The sequence below is a fragment of the Delphinus delphis genome, chromosome 14 (assembly GCF_949987515.2).
Source record: "Delphinus delphis chromosome 14, mDelDel1.2, whole genome shotgun sequence".
In the NCBI taxonomy this organism is placed as follows: Eukaryota; Metazoa; Chordata; class Mammalia; order Artiodactyla; family Delphinidae; genus Delphinus; species Delphinus delphis.
In genome coordinates this window covers 25,031,047-25,050,501 of record NC_082696.1, presented here as the reverse complement: position 1 = coordinate 25,050,501, position 19,455 = coordinate 25,031,047, and the positions used below count along the sequence as shown (strand labels likewise).

General features: G+C 43.8%; 1 protein-coding gene across 2 annotated transcripts in view; it reads right to left on the bottom strand.

Annotated features, from left to right (window-relative positions):
* Positions 1-18,702, bottom strand: part of NHSL1 (NHS like 1) — a 237,961-nt gene extending 219,259 nt beyond the window's left edge. For both annotated transcript variants that reach the window (XM_060029892.1, XM_060029894.1), the window contains exon 1: positions 18,052-18,702. In XM_060029892.1, coding sequence (XP_059885875.1) covers positions 18,052-18,334 — 283 coding nt within the window. In that variant the 5' untranslated portion in view covers positions 18,335-18,702. The remainder of the gene's footprint in view (positions 1-18,051) is intronic.
* Between the last annotated feature and the right edge of the window lie 753 nt (positions 18,703-19,455).

Here is a 19,455-nt window from a genome sequence, read left to right as displayed (position 1 = left end):
GAGTGGCACCAGTGAGTGTGGGGAACAAAATCCTGTAGCACTGGCACCTTTTCAATGAGAATTTAATCATACGACTAATACACAAGCACAAACCAAAAATATAAATGTGCTAACAGATTCCAGATTCAATTTTTAAAAAATTCGACGTTTTTAGCAACAGCAACAACACTGGATGAAACACATAACTCCCTCAAAGTGACTACTATGGAAAGAATACTTTCACTGAAATGTATAGAATAATATTTTTATCAGGTTTTTTTTAGACATCAAATTGCATCTATTTGCAGCCATTAGCGTTCCAGAGCCGTGTTCCATGGGAAAACTGGTGTCAACATCCCTTTAAAGATGGCAATTCCTTAGCCAAGGCAAAGAACTAGAACTGCGACTCCAGACAGACGCTAAATGCAGGAACAGGCAAGCGGAGTCCCATTTCTGAACTTAATTAATAGCACAAGCATAACAAGAAAAACCAAAGAGGAATTTTAAAATGCCTATTCCTGGGCTGTTTCAGACTTCAAAGTCCAATAACAGTTTACAACAGCAACTCTTTAATTGAAAGCTTTTTGTAGGACAGTAAAAGGTATGTTCTACCATATAACAATGTCCTTCTTACTGAAATTAAAGAATATTTCTGTCTACAACTGGTCAATAGGAGGTAAAAGGAAAACAATGAAGCAACTTCTGGCATTGTTAAAAAAAAAAAAAAGACTGAAATACTGGAAAACTTCAACACTAAGAATTGCTTTCTAGTCTACATCAAAATTTGGATTTTCATGTTTTGTCATCATGTGAGATAATGCAAAAGTCATCTAAGTGAAGCCTGGGTTCTGCTGTAAATAAAAAATTAAGCAGGATAGCATGACCATCACTCAACACAACATAATTTCTCTTGGAAAGAACCAAATGGAAACGCATATACTTGAGACACTATTCTAAAGAACAGGGAAAGAAAAGGAGGATAAAATGTCAATGTTTGGTCAACCACAATGTTTTCAATTCTCTTCTAGAATTTCATTCTCTCACCAACTCCCAAGTAAGTCAAAACGCAAAGCATCTAACAGAAAGAATTTCAGACCCTTTAATTGCCTGTGCAAAGGAATATATCTTTATTTTGTTCATTATCTTCTCTACTTTCATATCCTTTCCATACTCTCATGAACATGAATTTAGAAAGGCGAATATCAAGTGAACAACCAGAAAATATCCGTAATGTTCAAATCCTTCTGTTATACACCACCTGCCAATAGTAGTTGCATCTCAGGGTACAGGACTACGAAAAAAGTTCATCACTTATGGAATTCTATAATTGTAACAGCTAATATTTCACTCTTCCTATGAAGTCAGGAAGACATTCTAATACATGTTACACACTGTGTGAAAACCTTAGAATCACTGGGAAAGAACTCTTACGATGGACACATATGCCAAGTGTTAACCAGCATCGACAGTTTCAACTTTAAACAAGACTCCAAGGAAAATATAACTCCTCTTTAAAACCCAAAGCAGAGAAATGCCAGCTGCATTCAGTGACCAAAGTCCTACTATATAATTTCTGAAATCACCAGAAATTCTTACCCTATTTGTCCATTCTACCTGATGTCAGTTCATAGCATCCCAATGTGAGAAGTTCCTTAGGAATTTTAAGAAAAACAAACAAAAAATCCTCTTTCTTTACTTTGGATTCTAGAGATCATGTAATCTCATTCACCTACATTTCAAATGATAAAACTGTAGCCTAGAGAGGTGATATAACTTGCCTACGTGTCATAGTGTCAAGCATTAGAAGGTAAAATCCTCAAAATTCCAACACTCTTCCAATGTCACCCACAGATACTGTTTCTGGATCTCTGTCTGCACATCCATGAGTTCACGTAAGAGAATCTTAAGCAGCATAAGGCAGCTCCCATTCTTGAGGAATTAGTATTTTTGTTGGACTTTAGAGATAGATAACATGAAAGGCAAGCCATTTTCTAATTTTTATTATTAAGTAGAAAAGAGAGACATTTGGAAAGAAAGGGATTTTTAACTCAGCCCAGAAATACAGGTACCATTTTAGATACATAGAGAGGAAATGGTTCTAGGATAGAATATGACCCACGTCCATAGGTTTTTTCACACGAGCCAATCCCCGCTGCTCATTTCCACGGCCATGAAGCCAGCTCTCATCAAAGGAAGCATGAAATGAATCACCATAAATCCTCTACAGCCACAGGGAAAAGTCAAAGCAAGCAGCTTAACAAACCCTTAGCAGTGACATCCTTGAATGCTAAGGACAATACATTACCCTTAAAGGTGTTGCAAAAACTATGTATCAGCCAATGAAGAATTTTATCACTGCCTCCACCTTACGATTTTCTTTCCCCTTCCTAGTTATTCCTCTGACCACCCACCACTCAACAATAAGATTTAAAAAGTAAAGCATTTAATTATTATCTGTGACCCAGGAAAATTAAAACCCACAGTATACTAACAGGATACTTCAGCTTTGTCTAGATCTGCAATGCCATCTGAAAGATGATGGTTTATTTCTAATATAAAATGGTTACAGCAAAAACATCTGAACCAAAGGGACATTACAGGTAATTCAGAATCCTTTCCAACTCTTCCTGAAGCAGATACTCACCATGGCTCAACTTAAAGTACTACATATGACTCTCAAAACATGAAATATATTCCTTTTCAAAGACTGTCAAAACTGTACATTTCCTAATTATGCTAAATACTAGATTTTGGCTATTCATACATTTTCAATGAGAAAGCCTGAGAAATAAGCAAAGTGGTTTCCCAAGGGAGAAAACATTTCACTAGAAAAAAAAAATTATTATTATTTGGTCTTGTCCCATCAATATAAACAGACATTTATGTAGCTAAGATTTAAGTGGCTAAAACAATTTCTAAGACTCAGCACTTTTTACCTCTTCTCTTTCTCCCTTCATTTTCATAGCTACAAAGGAAACTGTCAAGATTCATTTCTGGCTACAGAGATGGGGAAGCCCAGTTCCGTATAACACAATCGTTGCACAGTTCTAAAAGCTCTTCGTCGAGTTTTTTTCAAAGTTCAAGTTAAAAAACAGAAGTTCATTTTCACTTTGGAAATCAAACTTGAAAGAAAAATGTGACCTCCCAGAATTTAGTTCCTTCCAAGGAACTCCCTCAAGGACATAAATTGTTAAGACATGGCCACTTGGGGAAAACATTTTCAAGTCTTGTTTGACAGGCGAAGCTACATGGGAGTTGACAGGAGTAGTTTTTTTTAACAAGCTCTAGTCTGTCTTTTCTTTACATGTTCAAGATGATTTAAAAACATGTACTTTACCAAAAGCTTGCTGGATTCTATAAACAATTCAGATCCTTTTCCAGAGAATGCTGAGTGGAAGTGGAAAGGATCTTTAATGCTTTACATATTGTTTATTTAAAAAACACACACACACAATCTTCGAACAGAAATCAAATGTAAATGCATGCTCATATAAAACTGGTAAGTAAAAGCAAAAAAATAAGGATTATAATAAGTGGGTTTTTAAAACTGATAAAACTGCTGACCCTCATCCATTTAAACTCTCCTAGAAAAAGAGGCACTATAAGCAGCTGCCTATTACAAACACTCAGCTTGAAATGCTCTGCATATAGTTGCCAATTGCCCCACATGAACCTGCAAGGCTGCTGGTGGCTTCGCCTTCCCAGACCCGGCCTGAACCTCTCGACTGTAATGAGTGCCCACAGCCAAGATCCTGCTAAATAAGCACAAGATCTAAAACGTGCTCAGTCGCATACACCTATGCACCCTGGAAGCCACCGTACCCTCTGCTTCCAAAGCCTTATAACTCACACAGCCTGCTATCACAAAACCATAAAGTCTACCTTCCCTTCCCTCCAAAACGGAATTTGGAGGCCTGATTCAAACCATTCATGCTAGAGATGAAGCCAGTGTCACACAGCTTAGGGAAAGGGTTCGGAGGACAGAAGAATGTGATCTTGTATCCTGGTTGCCATTTATAATCCATTTTCCCACAGCAAATTCTCATGTGATGATTAGACCCTGGGGCACTGTAGGTCTGGGTATCTATATTTCAGGTTGAACAGGCTTTCGGGGATTGCCCTGTGTCCTGAGCCTGGTCATGCTTTGGAAACATGGTTTGTAAGAGGAAATGTATTACAAGTTCAAAACAACTTACAAATTAACTTTTGTAACTTGATAGGTTTCTAAATTAGAGATTATGTGTGTAATAAAAACAACTCATTGGAACTCAACAAACCAAAACCCCTAACTAACTTCATTTTATCCGATCCCAGTTTGAAAAGAGGAAAATGACATCAAAACTCATATCAAAATGTAACCAAAACACTATTTTTAGAGAACATGCTGAATAAATTTAATCCAATATTCTAGACCTTCAGAACTGAATTATCATGATATCCAAAACAATGATCTTAAAGTCCCACAATCAACCCAATTATCAAACCTAATTATCAGCTATCTAGAAAACTAAATCAACCAGAACACAATTAACCAGAACACTCATCAGGAAACTTTACACTATTAGGGTCCAAACAAATAATTAAGTCCAAAGTCTTAACTTTATTTACACTTCAATTTTGAAATACACTCAGAAAAAAGAAGTTAAAAGTTTTTAAAAAATAGTAAGGGCGGGGCTTCCCTGGTGGCTCAGTGGTTGAGAGTCTGCCTGCCGAGGCATGGGACACGGGTTCATGCCCTGGTCTGGGAAGACCCCACATGCCGCGGAGCGGCTAGGCCTATGAGCCATGGCCTCTGAGCCTGCGCGTCCGGAGCCTGTGCTCCACAACAGGAGAGGCCACAACAGTGAGAGGCCCGCGTACGCCAAAAAAAAAAAAAAAATAGTAAGGGCCAATCCAAAGTACCTATCAGCTAATATTTCTTGTTTGTATGGGCCAGGCACTGTTCTATATATCTCATTTTATCCACACAACTACCATTAACACAATACCCATTTTACCAAGGAGAAAACACAGCACAGAGAGGTTAAATAATTTATTCAAGGTCACACAGCCTGTCTCTTTACTAGGCTCTGCAGCCATTATCAAACTGCTTCAGCTATCTTTGACCTCTCCAAATTACAGTGGATTACACTGTACTAACAGCTAATTTATGGACAGCTTATGTAAATAAGAAAATAATCAATGGAAAAGCTGAATTATATTGGGTAAAGCAAAATAGGATTCCACCACCAGCAACAGAACACCAAGTACTCAATACGTTTATGCTTGTATTTTTCTCACATTTATTCAAACATGTAAGTCCCATGCACAAGTAAAATTTCCCATGTCTGCCTCAAGTTTTCCTAGTTACGTTTTTTCGTTAGGAGGCACTCACTAAAATATCGAAATGGGGGTTTTATGTAATCAGTATTTAGAAAGAATAATCCTCTCCCTTCAGATTTTGTTTAGAAACTGTGTCCCTACCCTACGATTGTGGTGAGTCACCTCCCTGCTCTCTAGATGCTGTTTAAAGTTCCTGGGAAAAGGGAAATCAGAGAGGCTGCCCTTAGCCCTGAGGACGATGAGCAAGCCCAGGGGGCAAGTTATTAATCTCCAAAGAGCAAGGCCAGCTAGCCCGTGTGCCTCTGAGGCACAGACTGGCAGGGTTCCGAGACTCTTAAGGCAAGACTCCCATTGTATGTTAATGAAGTGCGCGTTCATAAACCCGAACTGCCCCTGCGGAGGCGCAAGCTTGGTAAAGGGCCCTCTGGGGCAGCTTTTGCAGCCCCAGTCACTGCCCCAAACAGCGCAGGTCTCTAAGATTCACTCCTCTGGCCCCCGGCCAGCTGATACTGCAGACAGTGGTTCTCAAACTCCAGCAACAGAATCACCTGGAGGGCCGTTGGCAGCACATTGCTGAGCCCACCCACATGGACTGACTTAGTAGGCCTGGGGTGGAGGCCAAGATTTTGCATTTCGAGCAAATTCACAGGATATGCCGATGCTCCTGGCCCAGGAATCACTCTGAGAACTGCTGATTTAAGTTAATGGTTATGGATCTCAATTTCCATGGCCACCGCCACCAGCAAGCACGATGCGGTTAAAGGTATTTTCCATTAACACAGGTAAATGTGCTAGAGAGTGGAGTATCAACCAGCTAGTCTCCTCCTCCATCACTAACAAGTAAACTAAGCCACTTCCTTGAGGTATAGGCTTGAGAGAGCATGTTACAGTGTCACAGTATTTAAATACAGCAGGCTTGGGGAGAGAAGGGAAAGGCAAGAAGAGAATTTGCCCCCTTAACATAGCACTAAATAAAAATAAACCTGGGGCTTCCCTGGTGGCGCAACAGTTGAGAGTCCACCTGCCGATGCAGGGGACGCGAGTTCGTGCCCCGGTCCGGGAAGATCCCACATGCCGTGGAGCGGCTGGGCCCGTGAGCCATGGCAGCTGAGCCTGCGCGTCCGGAGCCTGTGCTCCGCAACGGGAGAGGCCACAACAGTGAGAGGCCCGCGTTCCACAAAAAAAAAAAAAAAAAAAAAAAAGCCTGAAATTGAATTTGTTCCTATATCACCTCTCTTCTGACACTGATCATGAATATCTGGCAAAGGAAAAGAGACCAGAAGATGGGACGCATTAACAAAAAGACTTTGTATTTAGAGACGAGAGCACCTTTCATCAGCGCAGCTCAAACCACCAGCCAAACTTTATTAATTCTCTACAGATTCACAAGAGCACTGTCACATGGGCTGCTAATTCACCTCCATGGGTCACTGGGCTAGTGGCAAAATGATTAAAAATAACCAGAATAAAATAGAAAATACCTATCAACCCCTAGGCATATTCAGAAATTTTTCAACATTAAAATAAACTTAAAAGTTCACAAAAATTAACTAAAATTAAAAAAATGTTTAAACACAGAACTCACCTATACCATATTTTGTCTCTACCACTTACCAGTTCTGTGACCTTGGGCAAATTACCTTACCTCTCTGTGCCCCTCAGTAAAGTGGGGGTGGTAATGTCTCTCTTACACAGTTTTTATGAGGATTAATTAAACTGGCCCACAGTAAGTAGCCTACAAATGTTAGCTACAAATGTCATCCCATCAATGTTAACCTAAATACTTATTATTAAGTGGACTGGGCAATTTACAAGCAATATATTTAGATTATGTGAAATGTAGTAATGGCACTCAAAGACATTTCTCCCACCCATTACACACCTTCATCCCCTGCCACCCTTATCATAAGTGAATTTGCCCCATCCCCCTATTTTTCCACAGACTATTCATTTTTCAACTAAACCATCCAGCATTTACAATAAAAGGAACAAGGTTAATCCTCATCTTTCCACAAAACAAGAACCAAAGTTGCAGCAAGAGATAGTTGACAGACCTTTGTTTTTAAATCTTCTTGAGCTTAATCTAAACAGACCCCATATGTTGCCAAGACAAGGTGCCTGTCAAGGTGAGAAACCTTGAGACAGATTTCTAATTGCCATTTTGGTGAAGGGAAAAGGGAAATGTTACTTGTGTTTCAAGGGAAAAAGAAATGTAACTTCAGAGGAAAAACAGCAACATAGTATTTATTAGTACAACAGGAAGGCAGCTCAACTAAAGAACCAAAAAAGAAGGAAGGAGACAACTATCTTTTTTTTGTTGTTGTTTGTTTTTGACAACTATCTTTTGACTCAACGATCTCTTTGCTGCAAGGATACAGAGAACTGTCATATTGGGCAAACAATCTTAGACATAAAATATGAATTTTTCAAGTAGATGGGGATAATGACAAAGACTTAGCAATCCACTGGACTAACAGATAAAACTCCAACACATCCTCTCCTAGACACTACTCATGAGTGCAATTGACAAGTTCTCAAATAACTAAACACAGAACAAACCCTAGGAAGCACCAGGAGAACAAAAAAAAATTCTGTCTGCTTGATAACTCTTGTGTGAACACACAGACCCCTGGGAACATCATAAGGACTTCACTTGGGAGCCAAAGCAAAGTAAGAGATTGTCAGAGAGATGCACCCCAATGCTTCTCCCATTTAAAACAGCCTCTGGATGTCAATGACCTGGGGGAAATTCTCACAATATAAGCTAGGTTTTAAAAGATCAGGACAAAAAATTATATAGCGACAGTGATGTTCCCCGTTCTGTTAAAAATGCTATCTATTGCTATACTTATAGATAGATCCATACATATTTATTAACCAGAAAAAGAAGAGGAAATGGACACTCCCTAGGTTGTAATACTTTTTCTTCTTTATATTCTCTGTACTTTACAGGTTTGAAATATTTGATGAATATACATTATAATTTTAAATCAGAACTATTTGATGACATACTTTGCAAGGCTGAAAGCTCTTTAATGTACTTTTATTTACACAAAACTACACGGTAGGCTGTGTAATTCAATGATTAAGTTTCTGAGTCTACACTCATGAATAATGTTTAAGTTAGTCATTTCTGTACTAATTCAGTACCAACCTTTGGTCTAAAGCAGGCTGACAACCAGGAAAAAAAACCTCAAATGTCTATAGTTGTTTCATTCAAATGTCTATGAGTGTCACTCTGCACTGTACTCTGCACTCAAGGTAGATATAACCAAGACAGTGAAGTTAAAAATACCAAGCAGACCTCCGCAACGTATGCATTTATTTAGCTAATGAAGTCACTATCTCAGAGTAAAACATTCCACACTAAAATTCAAATGCAGCCCTATATCAGTAATAGCCCCCTCCCACGTCAGGAAGTAATTCACATGCAGCATGCTGGATATCCAGATAAAAGGCAGAAAATGCCCACTTTTAAATAAACTCAATTTACACTGTGTTCTTACAAACATTTAACAGAAGCCCCTCCTCCCTTTTCCTTTGTTAATACAGGAAAAGATTAATCATCTCTTGGGAAGCTCATATTTTAAATGTATCTAAATCAAAGCACTGGCAATAAAAAACATTTAAGAAGCTGCTTAGATTAACAATCCATTTCAAGGTTAATTAATCTTGTTTTTCCCAAAGCAACTGCATTCTCTGACAAAAAAAAAAGAGTTAACTTCGATTTTACAAATAAAAAAGAAACTGGCTTAAAAGACATACACAAAAATAATGAAAATAATCACTTTGGATCACATATACAAATAAAGAAAGGCAATAGGACGATCCAGAAATTATATATCGATAGATAGCAAACGAAAGGAAAATAACATAAATTAACATTTTTATGTTTGCATGAAGAAATTCTGAAAGAATACAGAGAAGTTAATAAAGTGCTTATTCTAGTGCAGTGGGGGAGGACATGGCAGAAAGGGGACAGAAGCAGGAGTGAGACTTTTCAATGCATAACTTTGTATATATTTTTTTCAACAATGTAACTGTACTGCCTATTCAATAAATGAAATGAAAAGTTATGCTAAGATTATTTGGAATGCATCATGATTTTCCACCAACCTTAGCCCTCTCATATAATGCAGAAGTAAAGAATCCCAGCTGTAGAGTCAGGCTACCTGGAGCTCCCTGACATGCCACCAGCTAGCTAAGTACAGCTGGAACATCCTGAGAGAGGGAAAGGCGGCTCCCTTGCCTAGATGGTGGTCACAGCAGCCAGACCATCGCAGGGAAATGGCAGAGCGCCTCAACGGTCGTTCTCAGATGCCAACGTAAGTCAGGCATGAGTTGGCTGTGCACAGCATAGCCTCCACTGAACTCGATTTCCTTTGCTATACATGGTGCTCTCTGAGTCCGCCGAACATTTCATCGGATGTCTAATATAGCCACGTAGCAAGCCCCCATTTCATTCTACCATGTGTTTCTGCCGTTTTAATCAGCCAGTTACTGCACAATTCTCCACACAGTACTTTACCAGCTTTTAATCTGAAGGGGTAAAAAGTAGAGGAAAAGAACAAGAGAGGATTTCCCTGCAGAATAACCAGAAACAGTTGTTTGTTCTCCCCAAGCAAGACACTGCTTTCCTCTGGGGGTGTGGGTGGGTAATTTCTTGTGAAACAAATCAGAAGAATAAGTGAAAATAAAAGAATATTAATGGAAGAAAATTCCCACCATCCCACAGGGGGAAAAAAAAATCTTATTCCAGAAGGGAAGAAATAATGTTGTCAATAATGCTTAATTCCTTAATATTTACTTACATATTGAATCATTGACACCATACGGTAAAGTACCTGAAGAAGGACCCTGTTCCTCTTGTACAACTCAGCACTAGCAGAATAACCCCAAATACACTTCATGAATGGAGGACTAGCCCGCCATCTTCAATGGACCAGATTCCTAACACATAACACAGACTGGTGCTTCCAAAACTCGGTTAATCAGAATCACCTGGGGGTACTTGTCAGCCAGGCATGTTCCTGGCCTCACCCCAGACTTGCTGACTCAGAGTCTCCAGAATCCCTGGGAATTTGTTTTTAAACAGGGCCCAGGTGCATTTCTGATAACTCAGAAAGTGTGGGAAACACGAGGTGAATGAAATAGTGCTAACAACTGCTCTGTGTCCAAGATACCCAGGGAAAGCTGAGGTCTGAGCAGCTCCCCTCAAGTTCTGAGTGGGGATGTGAAATCAGGTAGGAGCAGGGTTTAGGTGCTGACAGCTCCCTGGGCATCTGGGGTAAAGGGGACGCTCTTAGAGCTAAGCACCCAGTGGGAGCTGAGCTGGGCCTGCAGTTGCCACAAGGAGAAAGGAGGAAATGGAGGTGAAGAGGGCTCTCAGACATCCTCATAGAGGCCCCGGGAGAAAGGCTCGCTCCTCCAACCCCAGCTCCACGGGCCAGACCCCTGGGAGGCAGAAAGAAAGCACCACCCTTCCCAGCTTCCTGTCAGGAACCACATGTACTTTAAGATCCTGGGCAGAACTCTCTGGTTTTCAAATGAGAAGTATCCGTATGTTTACCTCTGACCAAAGCTTCATCTTCTAGGCTTCAGTGAGTGGCCTCAGACGGACTGGGCCACCTGCAGTAGTATATGAACATCCATGTACCCTCATATGCTAACTCAGCCTTCACTGTCATCAAAACAACAGCAAAGGCTAAATACACATTAGCTGTGTGCCAAGCACTGTGCTAAGTACTTCAGAGGCATGTCTCACATTTCTTGGCTATATGCTAATAGTTTGAGAGGTTTCAAAACCAAAAAAGAAGGAAAAGGGAGAAGATCAAAAGACTTAGAGTTTCCCCCAGCCTGACCCCACTAGACACTTGCCAGGTTTCTGCCATGTCCTCTTAGCATCAGCTTTCCTCATCTGAGTACAAAATACCATGACTTGAGGAGAGACAGTACCACAGAATGGTTAGGACAGGCTCTGGACACAGGTCTGCCTGGGTTCAAATCCCAGCTCTGTTGCTTACTAAGCTGTGAATGTGGACAAACAAATTATTTGTGGCTTAGCTGCATCATCTGTCAAACAGAAATAATAATGGTATCCATTTCCTGGAGCTGGTGTACATAGTAAGGTGTCTGGCCTATAGCAAGTGCTCTGACATTAGCTGTCCTCACTATCAGACAGTACAAAGTTGCCGAAAAGACAGCCCAATACCAGAAACTGGAATTGTGCTGCTGCCTAGATACTGATACCACTAATGTCATTTTTTTGTTGGAGTGATGCTAAATGCTCTCACAGACATGTCATTTAATTCACAAGGAAAGGGACTGAGGCTGGGACCTCCAGGGCCTTTGCTCAGAAGAGCCCTCATTCAAAAGCAGATGCTCCATCTCTTTTGTTACATTTGTCTAAAGTGCTGCTAAGGCGTGCAGCACAAAGGTAACATCCTCTACCACAACCGTAACATCATCCAGCACCATCCTGCTGAGTTTGAACTTCAAATCTTGCAAAATTAATTCATTCCAGGATATAAACCAATTTGAGGAGAAACAGAGTGAAATAAATAAGTTACTAGGTGCTTAGTTAGGTGCAAACCATTTTATTTTATACTTAAAATGTGATTTTTTAAAACATATTAAAATGATAGCCAGAGGAAAACACTGCGTTATTCTTCTCTGTTTCTAAATTTTCTTCCAAAATATTAAGACTCTCAAAGATCTCTCTCCTATTATGTAAGTTTTTTCATTTGCTAGTCCCAATCCTAACACAATACATACAGATGAAATTTTAATACTGGCTCTTTCTCTCATATAGCGGAAAACTAGGTAGTTGCTAAATAAATCATTTCAACCTAAATGTAGATAGTTTTTTTTTTTTTTTGCGGTATGTGGGCCTCTCACTGTGTGGCCTCTCCCGTTGCGGAGCACAGACTCCGGACGCGCAGGCTCAGCGGCCATGGCTCACGGGCCCAGCCGCTCTGCGGCACGTGGGATCCCCCCAGACCGGGGCACAAACCCGTGTCCTCTGCATCGGCAGGCGGACTCTCAACCACTGCGCCACCAGGGAAACCCTAGGTAGCTTTTTAAACCAAGTAATTATAGTTTCAGTACCCAGGAGTCGAAAAGTAGATTGATGTTTTGGCTTAAACAATACATGCTCATAATTTTTTTCAAAAATAACTCTCTTTTTAAGAAATCTAACATATGGCAAATGCATTTAAACAGTTCTCTTTCCAAAATGATGTTATCACTTTTCAAAGATGAAGAGGAAGCTATGAATGGGCTGTGGGCAGGATATACGCCAAATTTGAAACAAGTACCTACCTGATGTGTTTGGAAAATGACTAACCCCTCAAGATGTGAAGCTCCATGCACTCCACGTGGGTAAAATATGAGTTAAAGGAGTCCGTATGGTCATAAAGAATTGACTTTAGACACAAACACTTTTTTAGATGCCTAACGATAAGAATCGGAGAGAGATTACTGATCAGAGTTGTATTTACAAGGTCATCTGAGATACTACTATTACCAAATAGTAACCCCTCATTAGCATCCCAAAATGCCAAAACTGGAAAGGCCCATAGAGGTTATTTTAGACAAAGTCTCTATTTTACAGATAAGGAAAGGAGGTCTTGCATAAGTTACTCCAGATCTGCATTAGAAAATGGCAGAGGTGAAGCCAGACTCAAGTCTCCCAATTCTCAACCCAATGAGCTTTCCTGTCTATTTCAGCACTCCTCCAAGTCCTCTAAGAACACAAGGGCACTTGTTAAGCCTACTGGAGACTCCGACTCAACAAAGCTTTGGAAGGATCTGGGAATCCGTAACTTAAACGAGAGTTCCAGGCAGTTCTTAAGGTCAGGCAAGTATGGGAAACACTGCTTCATCTCCTGCGGCCTCCTAAACCTGAGGTGCAGTCTGGCTGCTCAGCTGTCAGTTTCTAGTAATACATTTAGGGACCATCCAGGGATTAGAGGTTGGTGGAGGCCTCATTTCCACACCAACATCCTCCCCAGCATGTGGTATGTTTCAATGAAAGCAAGTCTTATGCCAATGTCACCAGAAATAACAAACATTCATCAGCAGGCAGGCAGGCACAAAAACAATCACACAACCTGTTCTTAAGAGTGCAGTGAAGTCTGTACTGTCTTCCCAACTCTGACAAGCACCTTGCATGAAAGATTCATTCTGAGAAAAAAGCAAAGATACTCTGACATCAGGACCAGCCAACCCTCTGGCTGGGTCAGGAGAACATTCATTGTGAGGTAGGACAATGCAGTTTGACACTTAAAGCACCACCCGGAAAGTATTAGGCTATAGTGTCTGCCTAATACAGACAATACAAACCCATCCCTTGTTTATGCAAAAACAGTGCCCAAACGATCTTTCTGCCAGCAAGCTATCTTGAGTGCCATTTATCTCACCTATAAAAATTGTATACATTCTACCAAGGCCATCACGTATGGGCGCACATGCTGAGAACCACACCAACCCCACGGAAGCACAGTTAACATACACTAAGGTGTGAATGGTGCCCCTACAGTCGTGCAACACAACAAACCTCTCTGAACTTAGAACACTCCTAGACTCTAAGGGGGTGAAAAACCTGCTTTTCTGGAGCTATAAGGGAAAAAAGCCAGCAAATCATCTTTTCTCCAAATCTGTTTCGACAATTACATTTCGTATTCACCCAGGAAGCACTGTTAAGGTGAAGTTTGGGACTAGAAATCAGAAGACTCAATGTCTGTATATGTATACCTCTTACTAATTCCAGAACCTCCATTTCTTTGTCCATAAAACGGATATACTACAACCTGGCCTTCCTACCTCGCAAGAATTGAAAAACATTCTTTCAGTTATAAAAGTGCTACATAGTATAATGTTATTATTAATTATAAAAAGAAACAAATCACTCAGGGTTTAAAAATAATACAGGGCTGTTAGATTGAGTGTCTACTGATTTCTGTATAGAAAAGTCTGTTTCGAATATTTACAGAGCCAAGATGTAACTACCCAGATTTCTGGCCACTGTCACTATTCTTAATGGGAACTTATTTTGTCAGCAGAATTAACGACATTTGACTTTTATGGAAGTATACTCATAACCTTAAAGAGGCAGAAAGTTTACTTTTTCATCTGTTTTTAAAGTAATTCTCGGGACTTCCCTGGTAGCACAGTGGTTAAGAATCTGCCTGCCAATGCAGGGGACATGGGTTCGATCCCTGGTCCGGGAAGATCCCACATTCCGCGGAGCAACTTAGCCCGTGTGTCACAACTACTGAGCCCGCGGGCCACAACTACTGAAGCCTGCACACCTAGAGAAGCCACCGCAATGAGAAGCCCGCACACTGCAACAAAGAGTAGCCCCCACTCACCACAACTAGCGAAAGCCCATGCGCAGTAACAAAGACCCAACGCAGCCAAAAATAAGTAAACAAAATGTTCCCTTTAAAAAAAATAAATTAATTAAATAAAATAAAGCAATTGTCTTGTTCATGCAGACTTGCAGCAGTCAGTATAACAGTCCCTCCCAAAGCTTTTTTTTTTTTTTTTTTTGCGGTACGCGGGCCTCCCACTGCTGTGGCGTCTCCCGTTGCGGAGCACAGGCTCCGGACGCGCAGGCTCAGCGGCCATGGCTCACGGGCCCAGCCGCTCCACGGCATGTGGGATCCTCCGTGTCCCCTACATCGGCAGGCGGACTCTCAACCACTGCGCCACCAGGGAAGCCCCCTCCCAAATGTTTTTGTAGTTATTCTTCCTGACACTGAGCACTAAGAAACTAAATATTAGTTCAGTTCAAATATCGATTGAGCTGTCGCATTCCAGGCACTGTTTTAAACTTTGGAAAAACAAAGATGCAGCCATCCTTACCTCAGGAGCTTGCTATCTAGCAGAGGGGAGCAGAAATGAATAGAAGATTTCAGCCCACACTGGTAAATGTGGGGATGGAGGGACCGAACAGATGCCTATACTGGATGCCATGGGAACCCTCCCTCCAACCTGGTGGTGTTGGGGGAAGCATTAGGGGAGTCTTTAAGGATAAGCAGGAGGGAAAAAATGATGTATGCTATCCCCAATTATAACAAAAAAATTATTTTGGATGATTACCTATGAGATTTTGAGGAATGGCAAACTTGACTAAATACTTCTCAGAATTATTGAGGCAGGGCTGGCCCACAGGACTAAAATGCTGTTTCTGTACTGGAAAGATAAAAGTGTATACGTTTTTTAAACAGCTCCACTCACACCCGTGATTATAGTAGAGACCCATCAGGCAGTGAAATATACACTGCTGCTGCACTCTGGCTTCTGATAAACTGTTCAGTTCTGTTACTTGCTCCTTGGGAGACTCATTACAAGGTTTATCTGACAAGAAGGATGAAATTAAATGGTCACTGTCATCCTTGGGACTGTTTATGGAATGTATCTAAATTGTTCCCCATTCCCACGAACCCTAAAAGGGGCAGGATATATGCAGTGGGACAGGAGGCGAGTCAATCAGGTCTGGGCTCCAGGCCCAGCTGTGCCATTAGCCCACCACCTAACCTGGGGCTAATCACTTCAACTCTCTTGGACTCGGTTTCCTCCCTTGTTAAGAGTTAATGAAAGAGATGTCCTTTACAGGCAGTTTCAAGTCTAAAAGTCTATGCGTCCATTGTAATGTAGCATGTTATTCTCTAGACCTGCCTAAAAGGGGACCAAAATGACTTCAAAATGTAGCTTTTACACAGGAACAAGACATTAAAATAAAAAGAATCCTAACAGAGTCTAAATAAGATGAATGCATGGTGTTTCAATGCGTCTTAGCATATAAAAAAGTTAAGTGAGTGAAGGTGAAAACCCACAAAAACACCATGTCTTTATAGTTCAGCTTTCTTCTCTATATGTGTACTTCTACTCTCAGACATAATTATATTCAATAAAAGACTTCCTTCTCCATCATTAAAAAAAAGGATGAGCCAGGTTTTGCAGTATGAAATCAAAGCCAAAGATTCAAAGAAACTTGTGAAAAGTTTTGAAGTGAGTTACTTCAGTCACTAATCGGGACAACCTTAGTTAATTCAGGGAATTTGGGGGATTTTGACTATGAACCTTAGCTATTGGTGCATATGTATGAAGAGAAAAGTGATACGTTCAAATGTAAAACAAAACTGGCAAAAGAAGGAGTTCTTGACCTCCAAGGGAGTTTTCTCTTGTCTTTCAGTTCCCACAATAGATCAGTTCACCTAGCAGTCAGATCTGCCTCATCACAGCATTCTTCAAGGGTGAAATTCTCCTTCACCTACACACAGACACTCTACACGGGAAAGGCATAGAAGCATCTAGTGATTACTGAGATGACAATGACATTCCACTAAGACAGTATATCCTGATGCATGAGGTCAGTATTCACATTAAGTAGATATATTCTTGTTATATCCAACAACTTTATGAGACCACTTTGACTCCCCCGCCCTTTCTAACTTTCTTTTTTGGTGGAGGAGGAATGGGGGGAACTCTCCCTGGTTGAGAACAGCCCACAACTTATAAGGATGTGTTGACAGCAATATCAGAGAGATGAACTGTAAAACCGTCACATAACTTCACAACTTGGAGAAAGATGTATTACAGCAAACAATCTCACCAGTATTAAAGTACTAAAAACTTGAACTGTTCCAGTTGTAAAGTGGTAAAATAGAGCTAAGCTTTTCTAGCAAGGATGAAAAAAAAATGTAAACCAGCTATTCAAGATTGCATATGAAGTGATTCTAAGAGACAGTATTTCATCCAGAGCTGCTGAAATCTAGGCGTGTTTTACACCAACACCTCCCCTCCCACCCTGCAATTCATCAACCATCTTCACTTTACTCTTTACACTGAGGAATATGACCAAGTCCATGTACCAAAAGGGGAGAAACCACATAAACATCACACTGAAAGTTTCTCTACTTTGGGCCAACAGGAAATTCCAGTTACTTCATTCACTGGAGCTGGTTAAGCTGCTGAAATGAAATAGATGCTTGGAGAGATCACTACCTCAGGACAGAGACTTGATTTTCAGAGTTGCAGGAGGTTAGACAAAGACGAATGGGATGCTGAGTTTCACTACAAGGTCAAGGCTCCCTGAATTATAAAGAGCTGGTGGGTCAGTGAAGGGGCCGGGGGTCGGGAAGAGGCAAAAATTAGCACCAAAAAAGAAAACCCTGAACTAAAAGCGGACTTTTGTTTGTACTTAGGTAAGAGCACCGGTCAGAGAGGTGAATGCAGCCCCAACGCTCGCTGAGATCCTCAGATTTTCACAAACGGATCCTCCTGAAGTCTCAAGGACTAGAAACATCGTTAAGTCCATACCTATGTGGTACCCTGCTTCCGCAACAGACTACCTTTCCCGGACCCTTTTCCCACGACCTCGGCTCCTCCTCTGCCTACGGCGCCCCCGGGGCTCCTCTCAGCCTCCCACACAAACAAGAGGGAAGGAGCGGACAGTGGGACGGGGCCAGCCCAATTCTCACACTCCATCAGGGCGCCCACTCCTTCGAGGCGGCCAGGAACCTTCGGAACCCGAGAATGCCACACGCGCCCGCCACCTGCACGCACGCCGGGTCTCGGGTCCCGCCGTCCCCACTCGAGAGCCCAACCCTCGCGCTGGGCCGGGGCTCCGGGGCTCCGCGCGGATGCCCGAGAGCCGGCTCGGGGCCGCCAGGGGGCGGGAGGGAGCAGCAGGCTGGGCGCCTCCCCGCCTCGTTCCCCTCCCCCGAGCCGCTTGCCACTCACGGATTTTCACTCGGCGGTGGTCGAGGCGCGCGGTGGCGGCGTGCAGGGCGTCGAGGCGGCGGTACAGCGCTGCGGTACGGCGGCCCAGGGCGGCCGCCTGTCCCTCGAGCTCGCCGAAGATGTCCCCGGCGCAGCGCGACAGGTCAGCGAGTTGCTCCAGCAGGCAGACCAGGGCGTGCGAGCTGACCTGCTCCAGCGAGCGGAAGAGCGGCGCGCCCGCCGCCCCGGCAGCCTCCGGCTGGCGCAGCCGCGCGGGCTCCACGGTCCTCTGGTGGAAGGGCATGGCCGGGCCGGGCGGCGCAGGCGAGCGCGGCACTCAGTCCGGCCCCCGTCGGCGCGGGGCGCCAGTCCGCATCCAACACAAAGAAAAGTCCGGGCGCGGCGGGGCGCCGAGGGGGCAGCCGGGAGGCTCCTACCCGCCGGGGAGCGGCGAGGCGGGCGGGCGGGACGGACCGACGGGCGGGCGGGCGTTGAGGAGGAGGAGCGGCGGCCGCCCGGGGAGCCGCGGGGAAGGACTCCGGAGGGTCCCAGCGGCGGCCGCCTGGCGCCCTTCCAGCCGCCAGGGTTCCCGGGCCGCGCGGCCAAAGGAAGTTCGAGGAGCAGCTCCCGGGCTGGGGGCGCGGCGGGCGAGGCAGCGAGTGGAGACGCGAGTCCCGCTGAAGTTTGCAGGGAGGCAGGAAAGAGCCGGCGGCTCCTTCCCTCCCTCCCGATTGGAGAGGGAGGAGGAAGCGGGGGAAGTGCCGCCGACACCGGGCGAGAGGGAGGGGAGGCGAAAGAAAGGAAAGGGGGAGGAGAAAAGGGCCGGCCCGGGGAACCACCTGCGGCTCCCGCGGCCGCCGCTCCCAGCGCTCGCGGGGAGGTGGTGGCCCCGCGCCTGGACGTACCCTGGCGGGCCGGGCACAGCCGCCCGGTCTGGGGGTTCCCACGTCGCCGCCTCACTTCCCGTCAAAGCCCCCCCGGCGGTTGGGCAGAGCCCTCGCCCGACCCCCGGCCCCCGCCCGGGGAGGGGTGGGGCGCCGCGGGGCGGAGGCACGAGGGCGGCGGCGGCGAGCCCAGCTCCGGCTGCTCACCTGCGCTTCTGCCCGCGGGGCCCGGGTCAGCGCGCCCCGCCCGCCGGCGCCCCTCCGGGGCCTCTGTGGGTCTCCCTAGGCTCTCCCAGTCCCCCTCTGGAAGGCGGCCACGACTTCCGGGCCGCTTCGGTGGATCTAAAAGAGGACCTCGTTAAATCGCCCAGTGGCCAGGGGTTCTGTAGCCGACTAGGAGTGCGCGCGTCCCAACTGGGGGGCGGGGAGGACTCTAAGGACTTCTTTTTGGAGGTGCTTCAAGTGAGTTTTTCTTAGCAAAATGGCTCCTCCTGTGGCTCCCTCCCTCCATCTGGAAGGGTCCTGGAGAAATGTGCTGAAC